The sequence below is a fragment of the Schistocerca nitens genome, chromosome 10 (genome assembly GCF_023898315.1).
Source record: "Schistocerca nitens isolate TAMUIC-IGC-003100 chromosome 10, iqSchNite1.1, whole genome shotgun sequence".
Classification (NCBI taxonomy): domain Eukaryota; kingdom Metazoa; phylum Arthropoda; class Insecta; order Orthoptera; family Acrididae; genus Schistocerca; species Schistocerca nitens.
The window spans coordinates 90,371,416-90,388,893 of NC_064623.1; the positions used below are offsets into that span (position 1 = coordinate 90,371,416).

Consider the following 17,478-nt stretch of genomic DNA (forward strand, 5'->3'; position numbering starts at 1 on the left):
TCAGGATAACAGCTGGAGCACAGCTGTCAGAAAAAGAGCCATTTAGCAACAATACTTGGGCAATACATGTGTTTCATCATAAAATATGTATCAACAACAGATTTCATGCACCAAGTGGAGAGTTTAAGTGTGTATTATGCAGACGAGTGTTTAAAAAATACATTATAACATGTATGAAGAGAAAATGCTACAAGAAACTAAAGAAAAGGCCAAAAAAATTGTATAAACTTGTATAATAGTGCTCAGTCTGAGTACATCACTATGTGTATATCTTGCACTTATATACTAAGACAAAAGAAATACATAATACTTATAATGGTTTATTTTCAGAATTATCTATAAGTTACATTGAACTTCATCTTCCTGAAAAATATTAAAACTTATAGAAGTTACGTGCAAGCACGGCATTGCTTTTTTGTATGCAGGGTCTTACTCAGAGCTGTTCAAGTTGTTGGAGCTGTCTTCATCATCTTCCACATTTTCTCTAGCCAGGGGCACACACACACCTCTAGAACCACACACTAAATGTGGCCCGCACATTGTGTTTTCGGGAACTTTCTTGTGGCACCTTTCTCCATTTTCTGTGCAGAACAAAAGAATATACATATGATAAAAATTTCATGTAGATTTAATTACAATCATAAATTGGTACTCACCACACAGAAGAGATACTGAGTGGCAGACAGGCACATTTAAAGAACATTTAAAAGTAGATCAAGTGCCTGGCTCTATCTCTTACTTTAAATGTACCTGTGTGTCAGTTGCTGCCTCCCCTATGTGGTGAGTAGCAATCTATCCTCTTTCATTGCTTTTATTACCTCCCACATTTTCCTTAGCTTACTTATAATTATGTATGGAAAAGAACTTAATTAGAAAACTAACATCAAAGAGTTAGTAAAACATCATAATCATGTAGATTTGGATGCCTGAGTAAGAAAGTGGGTCATGTCTAGTTTTGACATTTTTGAATCATACATTGATACTTAATCTGCTATTCATCTGGAAAATGAACTTGGTTTGGATGGGCTGCCACAATCATTCCATGTGCAGTCTGCCGTTCATTGCTGAGTTTACTGTCTGTAAGGGTCTCTAATAAATATAGACTTATTACATGTTGGTGTTGCATTTGTACTAACTATCCAATTTAATTTTGTAGATATATTTCATTGTAAATTACTTTCTTCAATGTAATGAGAAAAAACACATAAGTTTTGTCAAACCTGAGTGCTTTTCATGGAATTCCAGGTTGCTGTGGAGTTGAGTTTAAGGAATTTGAGTCAATAAATACACAACATGCATAAAATATCTGTCTTCCAAGTATTAAGTTAAAATACAAGGGTAGAGCAGTGTGTCCCATTAAGGGACTACAGACAAATTTTAATGAAGATTTTAATATTTTTGTGTAAAAAAAGGATGCCTGGCAAATATGTGATTGATTTAAAATTGATAACCAGATGCCTGAAAGTACGGGTAGCAAGAGAGAGATTTAGAAAGGCAAAGAATGAAGATTTTATGGGAACACTTCTCATCTAGTCTCAGCTTGTTAAAGGTATTAACACAACAGCTGCAGCTGCATCATTTCTTACCCATTCCACAATTCTTTGGTTTCTCAGTATTTTACATTGTTGCCTAGTTTGCTGAATTTCTGTGACTTTTTATCAAATTAGATAATTACTGAACACACTTCACTTTACTTTTTATTGGGAAACCTTAAAAGAGAAGAATCCAGATTCACTTAAAACCATGGGAAAATGCAGTGCTTATAGTGATTTAATATCTCATATAGCTTCATGTTTATTTTTAGATTACCTTTGACCAGCAAACTCAAAATTCACTTCAATGTCACTACCTTAGCAGTTCTCTAGCAGTGGAGGGGAGGAAGATCAGACTGGAACATGTCTGAAAATGTACACAAGTATCACACCAACAGTGCTTTGTCCCATGAAATACAGTGTTTGTAATGCATCATAACTGTGTAAACAGTACTTGTAATATACACAAGTATTATGGCCAAATGCCTTAGAACAGAACAGGACATTGTAAATGGCTGAAGTGAGATTTTGGTTCATGAATCTAAGGGTTAGCCACTGGTGTTTTCATCTGAGGAAGAATTGCCATAACCTATAGTTTTAGATTCTTCATCAGAAAATGATGTTACACCACATGATGATATATTGAATAATGCTGAAGAAAGTAAGCATGTTTATATGTTATTTTATTAGGTTGGTGCATAAGTAGTGTTTTTCCATAAGTTCACATAACAGAGACATTAGTCATTAATAATACATTCTCCTTCACTGTTTACAACAGTCTGTCAATGCTGTGGCAACTTTTCAGTTCCATGACTGTAGAAACCACATGATTTTGGGGGACAGAATTTGTCAAGGCATTTTTGGACCACATTTTCATATAGAAAAGAAGTTTCTTGAAGGTTGTTTGATGGAGAGCACAAAAGGTGGAAAATCTGAGGGAACAAGATCAGGTGAATAATGTGGGTGTAGAATAACTTCCTAACCCAATTCCTGTATAGAGTTTTCTGTCATTTATCACAGAGTAGCATCACTTCACACTGTCTTCCTAGTCACTGTTCTTGGATTGCATCCAGAAGACATCTCAGTTATTAATCATAAATGGCAGTAGTGATGGTTGCACCTTGGGGAACCAATTTATAGTACACCACACCATTGCTATTCCACCAAATGCATAACATTACCTTTTGTGGATGCTTGCAGGTCTTTGCATGGGGAGCTGCATTTTTGTTTGGGCCCTTTCTTTTCCTTATATTAGCATGAAGGCACCATTTCTCATCACCAATAATGATACTGGATAGTAATGGTTGATGTTGCTCATGGGCCAATTGGAGACAAGTAAGCAGAGATGCATGTATAGCCATCCATTGTTTTTTGTGATTGTGGCTTAGAGCATGTGGTACCCATACACATGATTTTTGGAACTTACCCATTTCATGCCAGATGTCACACGATGGTGGAATGATCACAGTTCATCACATTTATTTTATTTTATTTTATTTATTTATTTATCCATCCATAGACAATAAATATTGTATGGATATTGTCCAAAAGTACACGCAAATTCATGGGAGACAATTAGTACAAAAGGAACATACAAAATTTTACATTAAATAGCGCAAAGAATAATACATACAAAATTCAATAGAAAACGTACAAAGAATAATACTTGGTCATACAAGACACAGTAATATAACCTTTTATGCATGTATACTAACAGTATTGTAACTGCATAGACTGTTTGTTCTAAGGCTTTACTTTTGTCTTCCCTAAGCAGGAAGCCCTCCCCCCTCCCATGAACCATGGACCTTGCCGTTGGTGGGCAGGCTTGTGTGCCTCAACAATACAGATAGCCGTACCGTAGGTGCAACCACAACGGAGGGGTATCTGTTGAGAGGCCAGACAAACATGTGGTTCCTGAAGAGGGGCAGCAGCCTTTTCAGTAGTTGCAGGGCCAACAGTCTGGATGATTGACTGATCTGGCCTTGTAACACTAACCAAAATGGCCTTACTGTTCTGGTACTGCGAATGGCTGAAAGCAAGGGGAAACTACAGCCGTAATTTTTCCCGAGGGCATGCAGCTTTACTGTATGATTAAATGATGAAGGCATCCTATTGGGTAAAATATTCTGGAGGTAAAACAGTCCCCCATTCAGATCTCTGGGCGGGGACTACTCAGGAGGATGTCGTTATCAGGAGAAAGAAAACTGGTGTTCTATGGATCAGAGTGTGGAATGTCAGATTCCTTAATCAGGCAGGTAGTTTAGAAAATTAAAAAAGGGAAATGGATAGGTTAAAGTTAGATATAGTGGGAAATAGTGATGTTTGGTGCCAGGAGGAACAAGACTTTTGGTCAGGTGAATACAGGGTTATAAATACAAAATCAAATAGGGGTAATGCAGGAGTAGGTTTAATAATGAATAAAAAAATAGGAGTGCGGGTAAGCTACTACAAACAGCATAGTGAATGCATTATTGTGGCCGAGATAGACACGAAGTCCATGCCTACTACAGTAGTACAAGTTTATATGCCAACTAGCTCTGCAGATGACGAAGAAATTGAAGAAATGTATGATGAGATAACAGAAATTATTCAGGTAGTGAAGGGAGACGAAAATTTAATAGTCATGGGTGACTGGAATTCGAGAGTAGGAAAAGGGAGAGAGGGAAACATAGTGGGTGAATATGGATTGGGGCTAAGAATTGAAAGAGGAAGCCGCCTGGTAGAATTTTGCGCAGAGCATAACTTAATCATAGCTAACACTTGGTTCAAGAAACATGAAAGAAGGTTGTATACATGGAAGAACCCTGGAGATACTAAAAGGTATCAGATAGATTATATAATGGTAAGACAGAGATTTAGGAACCAGGTTTTAAATTGTAAGACATTTCTAGGGGCAGATGTGGACTCTGACCACAATCTATTGGTTAGGAATTGTAGATTAAAACTGAAGAAACTGCAAAAAGGTGGGAAATTAAGGAGATGGGACCTGGATAAACTGAAAGAACTAGTGGTTGTAGAGAGTTTCAGGGAGAGCATAAGGGAACAATTGACAGGAATGGGGGAAAGAAATACAGTAGAAGAAGAATGGGTAGCTCCGAGGGATGAAGTAGTGAAGGCAGCAGAGGATCAAGTAGGTAAAAAGACGAGGGCTAGTAGAAACCCTTGGGTAACAGAATAAATACTGAATTTAATTGATGAAAGGAGAAAATATAAAAATGCAGTAAATGAAGCAGGCAAAAAGGAATACATACGTCTCAAAAATGATATCGAGAGGAAGTGCAAAATGGCTAAACATGGATGGCTAGAGGACAAATGGAAGGATGTAGAGGCTTATCTCACTAGGGGTAAGGTAGATACTGCCTACAGGAAAATCAAAGAAACCTTTGGAGAAAGGAGAATCACTTGCATGAATATCAAGAGCTTTGATGGAAACCCATTTCTAAGCAAAGACGGGAAAGCAGAAAGGTCGAAGGAGCATATAGAGGGTCTATACAAAGGCGATGTACTTGAGGACAATATTATGGAAATGGAAGAGGATGTAGATGAAGATGAAATGGGAGATATGATGCTGCATGAAGAGTTTGACAGAGCACTGAAAGACCTGAGTCGAAACAAGGCCCCCGGAGTAGACAACGTTCCATTAGAACTACTGATACCCTTGGGAGAGCCAGTCCTGACAAAACTCTACCATCTGGTGAGCAAGATGTATGAGACAGGTGAAATATCCTCAGACTTCAAGAAGAAAATAATAATTCCAATCCCAAAGAAAGCAGGTGTTGACAGATGTGAAAATTACCGAAGTATCAGTTTAATAAGTCATAGCTGCCAAGTACTAACGCGAATTCTTTACAGACGAATGGAAAAACTGATAGAAACCGACCTCGGGGAAGATAAGTTAGCAGCAGCAAAGGCTCAAATATTCTCAGCAGCAGTGTCAAATAAACCAATAGCAGCAGAATCACCACAATCATCAGCAGAGCTGTCGTCATCAGCAGCAGCATCCAGAACAGCAGACCCCATAATGCAATGAAAATGCATGTGAGGAAAACATACAAAGGTCATTAGCCGCAGCAGCTAACAAAGAAAGGCAGTCACCAAGTCGGGGAGGACAGGAGCCACCAGCAAAAGCAACCATACAGAAGAGGTACCTGAGGCCTGGGAGATCAACAGCAGAAGCAGCTTCCAATCAAGACAGATGCCTGAGAACTAGGAGACCTGTTACACTAAGTGAGGATTTTTTATGGTACCGAGTAAGCAGAAAGAGAACACGGAAAAAGATGTAAGTAAAACTGTCCATCTTAAATACCAGTGTGACAATAGTGAGAGGAATATAAACACCGGACAAAAATAAGATCCAGGTTTAATGACACAAACTGAAAAAAATTACTGCATAGTACCAGAAGCAAAGGGAGCAAGTGAAGTGCTTAGTATATTACAGGAAGGGGAACTATTACATTTAAAGCCAACTGTTAGAATACTTCACCAAACTGTTCAATACATAAACAATAAAACAGAGGAACTCTAGGTAATATTACAGGAGTATAGGCCAAACATTCTAGTAGTTACAGAACATGGGGTAAAAGAAAATCACATAGGAATGTACAACTTGAAGAATTATGTGAAAGTAGCCAGTTTTTGCAGAACTTCCTATAAAGGTGGTGGGGTTGCCATTTTTTCTAACTATAAATCAACTAAAGCCACAAATATAACAAAATATGCTATAGAATTGAGCTTTGAAGCTACAGCACTGGAAACTAAAATTGCTGGGAATTTATGTTGTGTATTAGGTTTGTATCGATCACCAAATGGTATAATTAAAACCTTCTTTGAACAGCTGGAAGATATAATCCAACATCTCTCAAAAACATATGCTTATTTGATCATTATAGGAGATCTGAACATAGACACGAGTAAAAATACAGACAATACTAAGACCCTACTGGACTTATTGTGCATATACAATCTAAAAATAAAAATAGATAAACCAACCAGAGTAACAAAGCATAGTGAAACTATTATTGATCATGTAATAACAAATATTCTTACAAGCTATTGTGACACACAGGTAATAAACTCCACATTAGCAGACCATTTTGCAATCATGATAGACATAAATATAAAGACTAGTGATTCAGTGCAAAAGATATGGGAGATGAGAAGACAGAACTACCCACATAACATAAATCTGCTAAAAAAGATGTTAGAGGCAGAAAACTGGGATACAATATATGCAGCTAAAGATGCAAACACCAAATGGAACCAATGTTATTCTTTATTCAATTATTATTATGATGTTACATGTCCTGTTAGTAAAAGGCTTGTCAAACAGCAACAAAAAAAGAAAAGCTGGGTGACTGGAGAAGTAATCCATGCCAGAAATAATCTGAGAGTGTATTATGACCTCTCCAAACAAAAATATACTGAGGCCTACAACACATTGTATAAAATAAAAAAGAAAGAGTACTGTAGTTTTATCAGAGAAACTAAAGCATCATTCATCAGTATGTCTATAGATAAGGGAAAGAACTACTCAAAAGGTTTATGGTCGTTCATTAATGAAGAGAGAGGAAAAGTAACAAATCGGGCAGAGGACATCTGCCCACCAATGAGTGGGAAAAGCAACGCAAACCCTCTCGAAGTAGCCAATACTTTTAACAGATATTATATTACTGTAGCAGACGAATTAATAAGTCAAAATAAAACAAATGCAGTAAGTAAATTGTTAAACCCCCCACATACAAATGATAATATGGTTTTCATACCTACAACAGATGCAGAAGTGTCAAACCTAATAAAACTTAAAATTAAACATTCATCTGGCTTGAATTGTGTCACATCACATCTCATAAAGGAATGCAGGGAATGTATATTAAAACCATTGACACACATGCTGAATGCTGCGATAGAAGAAGGTATATTTCCAGATTCACTGAAAGTAAGTAAAATGAAGCCAATATTTAAGAAAGGGAACAGGGATGAATTAGGAAATTACAGGCCAATATCATTGATCTCAACATTTGCTAAAATCTATGAAATGATAATAAAGAATAGAATTGTAAGTTTTATAACAAAGTACAGTATACTGCATTCATCACAACATGGTTTCAGAGAAGGGAAGTCAACAAAAACAGCATCAACAGATATAATTGACCACATTCTTAATTTACTTGACAGGCAACAAAAGACTTGTGGGATTTTTATGGACCTGTCTAAGGCATTTGATTGTGTGAGCCACTCAAAATTAATGATGAAATTATATCAGTATGGAATTAGAGGAAAATGCTATGACATACTTAAATCATACATTACAAATAGGAAACAATGCACAGAAATCAGACATACTAGTGGGGGAAATATAACAAACTACAGATCAGAATTACAAACAGTTAAACACGGTGTGCCGCAAGGGTCTGTGCTTGGGCCAATACTATTTATACTCTACGTAAATGACTTCCCTAGCTATATAAATCAGAAACTTATAATGTATGCTGATGACACAACAATCATTTGCACAGCTGACACAAAGGAGGAGCTTGAGAAGGAAGCACTCCTGACTATTGAAAATGCAAATAAATATTTAACACAAAGCAACCTGTTTATGAATCAGTCTAAAACAATGAATGTAGTATTTCAGACCAAGAATAGTGAAAATTATAATATAAATGTTAATATAAATGGAAAGACTATTAAAGAAGTAACCAGCACAAATTTTCTAGGAACTATAATAGACAAACATTTGGCATGGGGGGAGCACATAGATGCACTGTGTAAAAAGATAAACAAACAGATCTTCATCATGCATAAAACAGCTAAGACTGGGGATGATAAAGTCCTCAGATCAATGTATTATGGACTTGTCTTCCCACGTTTGTCTTATTCGGTTCATATATGGGAAAATGCACAAGCTGGCTACCTAAAAGGAATATTCACAATTCAGAAAAGGGCAGTGAGTGCATTGCAAAAATACCACCAAGACAGACCTGTAGGCAAGCTTTTGTACACTATAATATTATGACAGTATATTCACTGTACATATACCAAAGCATAATGGTGGTAAGGTCAAGTGATAAACACCTCCTAAATAAAGATGTACACAAACATGGTACAAGAGGAAATGAAAATTACTACATGATAAACAGAAATCTAAAACTGTCTGTGACTGCCCCAGAAGAAGCAGGCAAAAGGTTTTTTAATAAACTCCCCAAAATCATTAAAAAAGAAACAGATCTAAAATGTTTTAAAAATCATTAGAAACTATATCTCACAGAGAAATGTATATACAGTTTGAGTGAATACTAAGAAGGTGTTGAAATATATCATTACGGAAATGTACCTTTAACAATTATCATTTCTGTATGTTGGTTGAATTTGTGTGTACATATAATGTGAAACATGTAAAACCTTTGTATGATTATGGACTATTTCTGTTTAATTATTTGTTTCATTTATATATAATGAAATCAAGTTTGATGTTAATAGGCTATTGTATGACACACCCAATACTCTCAGCTGGATTTTCAGCTGGAGTCCATGGGCAAAGAATAAATAAATAAATAAAAGTTTGGATTCCTTAGAAATGTTGGAACACGTGAGGCAATAGTGACCCTACGACTTATCTTAGAAGAAAGATTAAGGGAAGGCAAACCTACGTTTCTAGCATTTGTAGACTTAGAGATAGCTTTTGACAATGTTGATTGGAATACTCTCTTTCAAATTCTGAAGGTGGCAGTGGTAAAATACAGGGAGCGAAAGGCTATTTACAATTTGTACAGAAACCAGATGGCAGTTATAAGAGTCGAGGGATATGAAAGGGAAGCAGTGGTTGGGAAGGGAGTGAGACAGGGTTGTAGCCTATCCCCGATGCTATTCAATCTGTATATTGAGCAAGCAATAAAGGAAACAAAAGAAAAGTTCAGAATAGGTATTAAAATCCATGGAGAAGAAATAAAAACTTTGAGGTTCCCTGATGACATTGTAATTCTGTCAGAGACAGCAAAGGACTTGGAAGAGCAGTTGAACAGAACGGACAGTGTCTTGAAAGGAGGGTATAAGATGAACATCAACAAAAGCAAAACAAGGATAATGGAATGTAGTCAAATTAAGTCAGGTGATGCTGAGGGAATTAGATTAGGAAATGAGACACTTAAAGTAGTAAAGGAGTTTTGATATTTGGGGAGCAAAATAACTGATGATGGTCGAAGTAGAGAGGATATAAAATGTATACTGGCAATGGAAAGAAAAGTGTTTCTGAAGAAGAAAAATTTGTAACATCAAGTATAGATTTAAATGTCAGGAAGTCGTTTCTGAAAGTATTTGTATGGAGTGTAGCCATGTATGGAAGTGAAATGTGGACGATAAATAGTTTAGACAAGAAGAGAATAGAAGCTTTCAAAATGTGGTGCTACAGAAGAACACTGAAGATTAGATGGGTAGATCACATAATTAATAAGGAGGTATTGAATAGAATTGGGGAGAAGAGGAGCATGTGGCACAACTTGACTAGAAGAAGGGATCGGTTTGTAGGACATGTTCTGAGGCCTCTGAGGGATCACCAATTTAGTATTGGAGGGAAGTGTGGAGGGTAAAAATTGTAGAGTGAGACCAAGAGATGAATACACCAAGCAGATTTAGAAGGATGTAGGCTGCAGTAGGTATGGGGAGATGAAGAAGCTTGCAAAGGATAGAGTAGCATGGAGAGCTGCATCAACCCAGTCTCAGGACTGAAGACCACAACAACAACAAGAAGCCGGAAGCCCTTATATTCATTACAGTAATTCAGTAAAGATTTTACCACACTCAACAGCTGTCCATCAGATTTAAAAAATTAACAGAAACTTTAGGGGATGAAAGACAGGGTTTCCAGTTTTGCCTTAATAGAAACATTATCAGAATTGACCTGAGTAGTCATTTACCAAGTAAAAACACTGTTCAAGGAGAAATTCTTTAAATTCTATTTTAAAGCTGTTTTCATCTTCTAACTTTCTCATGTTGGCTGGCAGTATGTTGTAGAGTTTTGTACCAATATGGCTCACATGCCTTTGTGTGTTGGTCCTTTTTGGTCACTGAGTGTGGAGTGCTGTGCTATTTCGAATATTGTAGTTATGCAAGTTGGCATTTGTCTGAAAATCTGCAAGGTGGGCCCTAAGATATGAATCACATTTGTATACATATAAAGATGGTATTGCCAGAACTTTAAGCATGTTGAATAAGGGTTTGCATTGTGTCTGTGGATGACAGTGTGTTATTATTTGGATAGCCCTCTTCTGTAACAGAAAGATTTGTTTTAGACAGCAAGTGGTGGAACCCAAAATATTATTCCATATGTTGCAAGAGACTGAAAATGGTCACAATATTCCATCCTGGCACCCTCGTCAGTACAAACATTTGCAATAATTCTAAGAGCAAAATAGGCTGAGTTAAGTTTCTGCACAAGTTTCATTACATGATAATTAAAATTAAGATTTTCATCTACATGAATCCCCAGCAATTTTGTTGATGCTACTCTGTCTATGACCTTGTCACCCAACAACAAATCAAGATGTACATTTTGACATGTTTTCCCAAAGGGCATATAATTTTTTAATTTGCTTTTAATGTCAACCAGTTTGCATTGAACCAAGTGTGGACATTCAGTATTACTTGATCAGTAGTTGTTTGTAGCATTTGCTCTGGTGTATCTATTATCACACTAGTGTCATCTGCAAATAGTATGGCCTTTGCTGCTCCATCTGAGGTGTGAAAGTTATTTATGTAGACAAGAAATAATAAAGGGCCTAGAATATTGCCTTGCGGCAATGCTATTTCCATTTTGTTTGCATCTGATACTAAATTTATTTTGTAGTTGGAGTAATCTGATATCAGTCCTATAATCTGTGTTCTGTTTTGTAGGTAAGATTCAAACCACGTTTTTTCTGTCCCACGAATACCTGATGCTTCCAGTTTTCCTAAAAGAATGCTGTGATTGACTGTATCAAATGCTTTGGAGAGATCTAAATGTATTCCTACTATGCTGTTGTCTTTTTCTAAATTTTTGATTATTTGTTCAGTGTAGCACATTAGTGCTGTTTCTGTATTTTTACCTGCTTGGAAGGCCTGATGATTTCTGTTTAGTGACTTATGGTCATTTAGATATTTGTTGATTCTGTGCTTCTTAATTTTTCTATTTTTTGGAAAATGCTGGAAGGAGGGATATCGGCCAAAAGCTTTCTGCCTTATGCTTGTCGCCGTTTTTTAATATTGGCTTAAATTTTGGCATTTTCATTCTTTCTGGGACCGGTCCTTCACAAAATGATAAGCTGGCTACATAAGCCTAGGGCCTTGTGATTTGTGCAGCTGTCATTGTTATGATATAAACAGGCACCTCATCTACTCCTGCTGACATTTTAGGTTTCAAGCTTTTGCTACTTTGGACATTTCATGTTCATCTGTTGGATCTATCCCCATGTTACAAGCAGCTTTTGGAAATTCAGGTTTCTCTTGGTTTGTAAATTTCGAGCTTAATATCTGCCAATTCTCAAGTACACTGACATGGATCATTGTGGAGCAATGTGTTTTAATGATCTTCATTGAACCCTGAAAGTCTTCCTGAATGGCTGAATGGGGAGAGTCACTAATATCAAAATAATCCTTCTTAAAATGAGAAAACTATTTTGTTACTGAGCTCTGTCCAATGGCAGTATTCCCATACATGGAGCAAATGTTTCTGGCTGCCTCCACTGCTGTCACTCCTCTATTGAACTCAAACAGAAGGATATGTCAGAAATGTTCCAATTTCTCCACTTGGCACTCCTTTTTCTAGCATCCACAGCTCCACTCACTATCTCCAAATTACAAAATGACAATATGCGAATTCAAATAGGAACAATGAACTACAAATAGAACTACAGTTGATAAATAAACTGGTAGCAACTGGAATACCAATGTGTGAAATAAAAATGCTGTGAACTTATACACTAACGTTTACCTGTATGCTGCAAAGACACACTCTTCTTGCAATAATTATGTTTATATGTTGGAGCTTTCTTGAGTTTTTGCAGGCACAACACTAGATTTATAAAGGCGTGTTTGTGAATGCACTCTATGTATTTTGATACTAACCTTTGACTTTTATAGGGACAGCTCCCACACAGTCTAGATCTATTCATGGCCATGGGTGTTGTCAGGACTACAATGGATACAGAAATGACCAATGTTGTGGACTATTCAGTTTCTTTCAGATCGAGATATTGTAGCTCCAGATGGAATGACCAGGTGATTGTTCAGCAGGCACATATTGATAATTCAAAGACCATGGGGACCCTCTGTAAATATTTATTTATTTTATTTATCCATGTGTTGACAATAAATATTGTATGGATGTTGTCAAGGGTACATGTAAGCCATTTCAAAGAAATGGGACGAGATCGCTAAAGTGCTTGGCATCTTTTGATAATGGACAAAATTTTGGAACATGTTGCAAAATGCACTGAGACCAAAGTACATCAAGTGCTGGATTGAGATATCTGGACTATTAAAGTTGAAGAACTGGAATCTTTTATAGCTATATTGTATGTCCATGGTGCACTAGGAGCTAAGGGCTTATTAGTAGGCTCACTGTGGTCATTGTACTGGGGAAATAATTTCATGAGGCAGCAATGGCTCATGATAAATTCAGAGAGATAATGCATTCTCTCAGATTTGACATTAGATCCACAAAATCAGACAAACTGAAGAAAGAAAAGTGGTACAGAAAAGTGGTATGAGTTTATTGTGAATGCACAATGTAGCTATGTATCAGGTGCATATGTAGCAATCAATGAACAGCTTTTTTCTTCAAAGTGCCACTGCAGGTTCACACAGTTCATTGACTCAAAACCAGACAAATATGGGCAAAAGTACTGGATGGCCATTCCAAATATATTGTGAATGCTTCCATTTATCTAGTAAAAGATGTGACTAGGCTGAGCAATGAGCAACTTAATTGTGGAAAAATTGGTGCATCCTTACTCAAACAAGGGAATAAATGTCACACATGACAATTTTTTTGTCTCTTGGACTCTCTCTGAAACCGCAAAAGCAAATTCGACAAGTATTGTGGGCAACATAAATTGATCTTACAGGGAAATACCAGTCTCTGTCAAGAAGGCAAAAGAATGGTCAAATAGCACAGTATTGTTGAAGAAAAATGGTATCACATTGACTGTTTATCAGGGAAAGAGCAGCAAGAAAGTACTGATTATTGGCACTATGCATCCTTGTGTGAAAGTTGATACTGTTTGAAAAAGCAGCCAGATACAATTACATTTTATAACTGTCCTAAATATGGACTGGTCACAATCAATGAAATGGCTCACAAATAGTCAGTTGAAGCACCATTCAGATCTTGACCTGCTCACACATTTTGCAACTTACTGGATTCACATGGGATAAATTCATGGATACCATACAACCCTCCAAATAAGAAAAATTTGAAATACAGGGTTTCATACTGTAGCTGTGAGAGTAGCTAGTGGAAAAGAACATAGCAACCAAGAAGATTCTTGCCACCCCTGAAGATATCCCTCAGAGACAAGAAAAGGGAATACACTGCCATGTAAAGTCTGACTGCATTGGAAACAAATCATTTGTAAAATGTCATAAGTGTAAGCAAACTGTCTGTAATAAATGCACATCAAAAGACTAAAATTTGTGCTCATTATGTGATGCTAGCCAGTAAGGCACCCAACAAATTTGTGTAAATTTTCTTAATAATAATTCATAATTTGTGAATAGCTACTTTATTTTTGTTAATTTTTAAATAAAATATCCAGCACTTCAAAGAATAAATAAAATATCCAGCATTTCAAAGAATAAATTCATTAGTAGCCTCAATAAAGGACTGATAATGGCTAATTGAACAGAAAAATACCAATGTCATAAGAGACACAGGCATGGCCATGGATCTAGGTATGACCAGATATTTGTGGTTGTAGTATTAACAAACAAATTACCCAATATCATATCTGACTGTATGTATAGATTTGAAATTCTACTTTCATGACCTTGTGAGTGAGAAAGCTGCTGTGATTATGTGACATGAGAGGAGGGGGTAAAATTTGATCATTTGGATTATTCATTTTATTTTTCTACCCATAAATAATATTTTAGAATGATATTAGACATGTCATGTTGCTACTCTTATACAGAATAAAAAAAATTCTTAGAAGTTTGTCATTGTTACATAAAAACAAGTTTTTTGTGATAATAATGTGAACAGATAATTGAGAGTAGTACACAGTGATGATAAATACTGATAGCTGCATTAATTTATAGAACAGTCTTGCAGACATAAGGAAAGTCTACAAAATTTTACATTTTGTGGCATATTGCAGAAGATGTTAAGACATGAACAAAAACTGAAAATTAATTTTTTCAATCATATATGTTACCCATAATGCAGAAAATATTTAGACATTGAAACAAAATAAATGAATGGCATTTTTGGTCCGGAGACCCCATCTATGGCTGTTTGGCCAACTACTGCAAGTCTTTTCATTTGACTTAGGTTGTTTGCAAATGACACTGTCATTTATTGACTAATAAAATAATCAGAAGATCAAAACAAGTTGCAAAAAGATTTAGAAAAGATATCTCTATGGTGCAAAAATTGGCAATTGACCCTAAATAATGAAAAGTGTGAAGTCATCCACATGAGTGCTAAAAGCAATCCATTAAACTTTGGTTACATGACAAATCAGTCAACAATCCATTAAACTTTGGTTACATGACAAATCAGTCAACTATAAAGGCCATAAATTCAACTAAATACATAGGAATTACAATTACAAACAACTTAAATTGGAAGGAACACATAGAAAATGTTGTGGGGAAGGCTAACCAAAGACTGTGTTTTATTGGCAGGACACATAGAAAATGTAACAGATCTATTAAGGAGACTTCTTACACTACACTTGTCTGTTCTCTTTTAGAATACTGCTGTGCAGTGTGGGATACTTACCAGACAGGACTGATGGAGTACATCGAAAAAGTTCAAAGAAGGGTAACATATTTTGTATTATTACAAAATAGGGGAGAATGTGTCACTGAAATGGTACAGGATTTGGGGTGGACATAATTAAAACGAGGGTGTTTTCCACTGTGGTGGAACCTTCTCACAAAATTTTAATCTCCAACTTTCTCCTCTGAATGTGAAAATATTTTGTTGACACTGACCTACATTGAAAGAAACGATCACCATGATAAAATAAGGGAAATCAGAACTCGTATGGAATGACATAGGTGTTCGTTTTTTCTGCACGCTATACAAGACTGGAACAATAGAGAATTGTGAAGGTGGTTCAATGAACCTGCTGCCAGGCACTTAAATGTGATTTGCAGAGTATCGATGTAGATGTATAAGGGGCATTCAAAAAGAAATGAGCCAGAGGCCTAATTACAAAGCTAGTGCACAGTGGAAAACCATTAGAAACATGAATGAGGAAAATGTCCAAAAATTCAAATTATGCATTTGGGAGACTGACTGGAGGTATTTTTATCTTGCAAATGATATTAATAGAAAATATAATTTATTTACTGATGAATTATCAGGTATATTTGAAAATGTCTTTCCAAAAAAGGTCTGTAGATTACAGAACAGGCAATCAAGCAAAAAACCATGGCTCACCAAGGGCATAAAAATATCATGCCAGAGAAAAAGAGAACTGTATATAATATCCAGACAATCCAATAATCCCCTCCAGATGAAATATTATAGGACATACTGCAAAATCTTAACTAAAAAAATCTAAAAGTATGTGCATACAATCTGAAATTAACTGTTCAAACAATGAAATCAGAACGATTTGGAGTGTAATAAAGAGGGAAACAGGTACTGCACCATCTGACAATGAAAAAACTGCTGTCCTAAAAATTAACGATTTGGAAATAACTGATAGTAAACAGATAGCAGACACATTTAACAGCGACTTTCTAAGTGTCACCTCTCAAATAGGTTACAGTGGTGACATAAGAGAAGCTGCAGATATTCTGAAACTTAACCTCTCACAATGTTTTAATGATATAAATGTAACACTCATAACTGTTAATGAAATAAAAAAAAAATTCACTCATTTAAAAGTAAAGGATCTTCAGGTATAGATAACATCTCTAGTAAACTGTTGAAAGCCTGCAGTAATGATGTAAGTGTAGTACTTTCTCACATTTGTAACACGTCTCTTTATGAGGAAGTTGTTCCAGAGAGAATGAAATATGCCATTGTAAGACCTCTTTTCAAGTCTGGCGATGCTACAGATGTCAAAAATTATCGTCCTGTCTCTCTCTTAACAACATTTTCAAAGGTTCTTGAAAAGGCAGTGTATAACAGGATTGTGGCACATCTTGATAAACTTAATATTATTAACCACAGACAGTTTGGTTTTCAAAAAGGGGTTTCCACAGAGCATGCCATATATTCACTCACAAATGATGTCTTGGAGTCTATTAATAGTAAGAAGTCACCAGCTGGTGTCTTCTGTGATATTTCCAAGGCCTTTGATTGTGTAAACCACAAGATACTCTTGGAGAAGGCCTATCATTATGGAATCAAAGGGCCTATAGGTAACTGGCTAAAATCATATCTTGAAGACAGGAAACAAAAGGTGGTTCTAAATGGCTGCAACAAAGGATCTTCTAATCTAGTGGATTCTGAATGGGGCAAAATTCAGCATGGAGTTCCCCAGGGATCTGTCCTTGGACCCTTGCTGTTTTTAATATATGTTAATGATTTGCCCCTGTCCATTAGTAAAAATTGTGAATTCACAATGTTTGCTGATGATACAAGCATTGTCGTAGATGGTAAGTCTACTGCTGATCTGGAGACTGATGTTAATGATATACTCAGAGAAGTTGCAGCTTGGTTTTCAATTAATTCTCTTTCAGTTAATATTAAAAAAAAAAACTAATTTTATACAGTTCCACACAAAAAATAAAA

At 36.1% G+C, this 17,478-nt stretch overlaps 1 protein-coding gene across 1 annotated transcript in view; it reads right to left on the minus strand.

Annotated features, from left to right (window-relative positions):
* Positions 1-369: 369 nt before the first annotated feature.
* LOC126210379 (uncharacterized) overlaps positions 370-17,478 on the minus strand; it is a 55,132-nt gene continuing 38,023 nt past the window's right edge. The window contains exon 3 of the mRNA XM_049939608.1: positions 370-581. Within this exon, the coding sequence (XP_049795565.1) occupies positions 430-581 (152 nt within the window). The 3' untranslated portion in view covers positions 370-429. The remainder of the gene's footprint in view (positions 582-17,478) is intronic.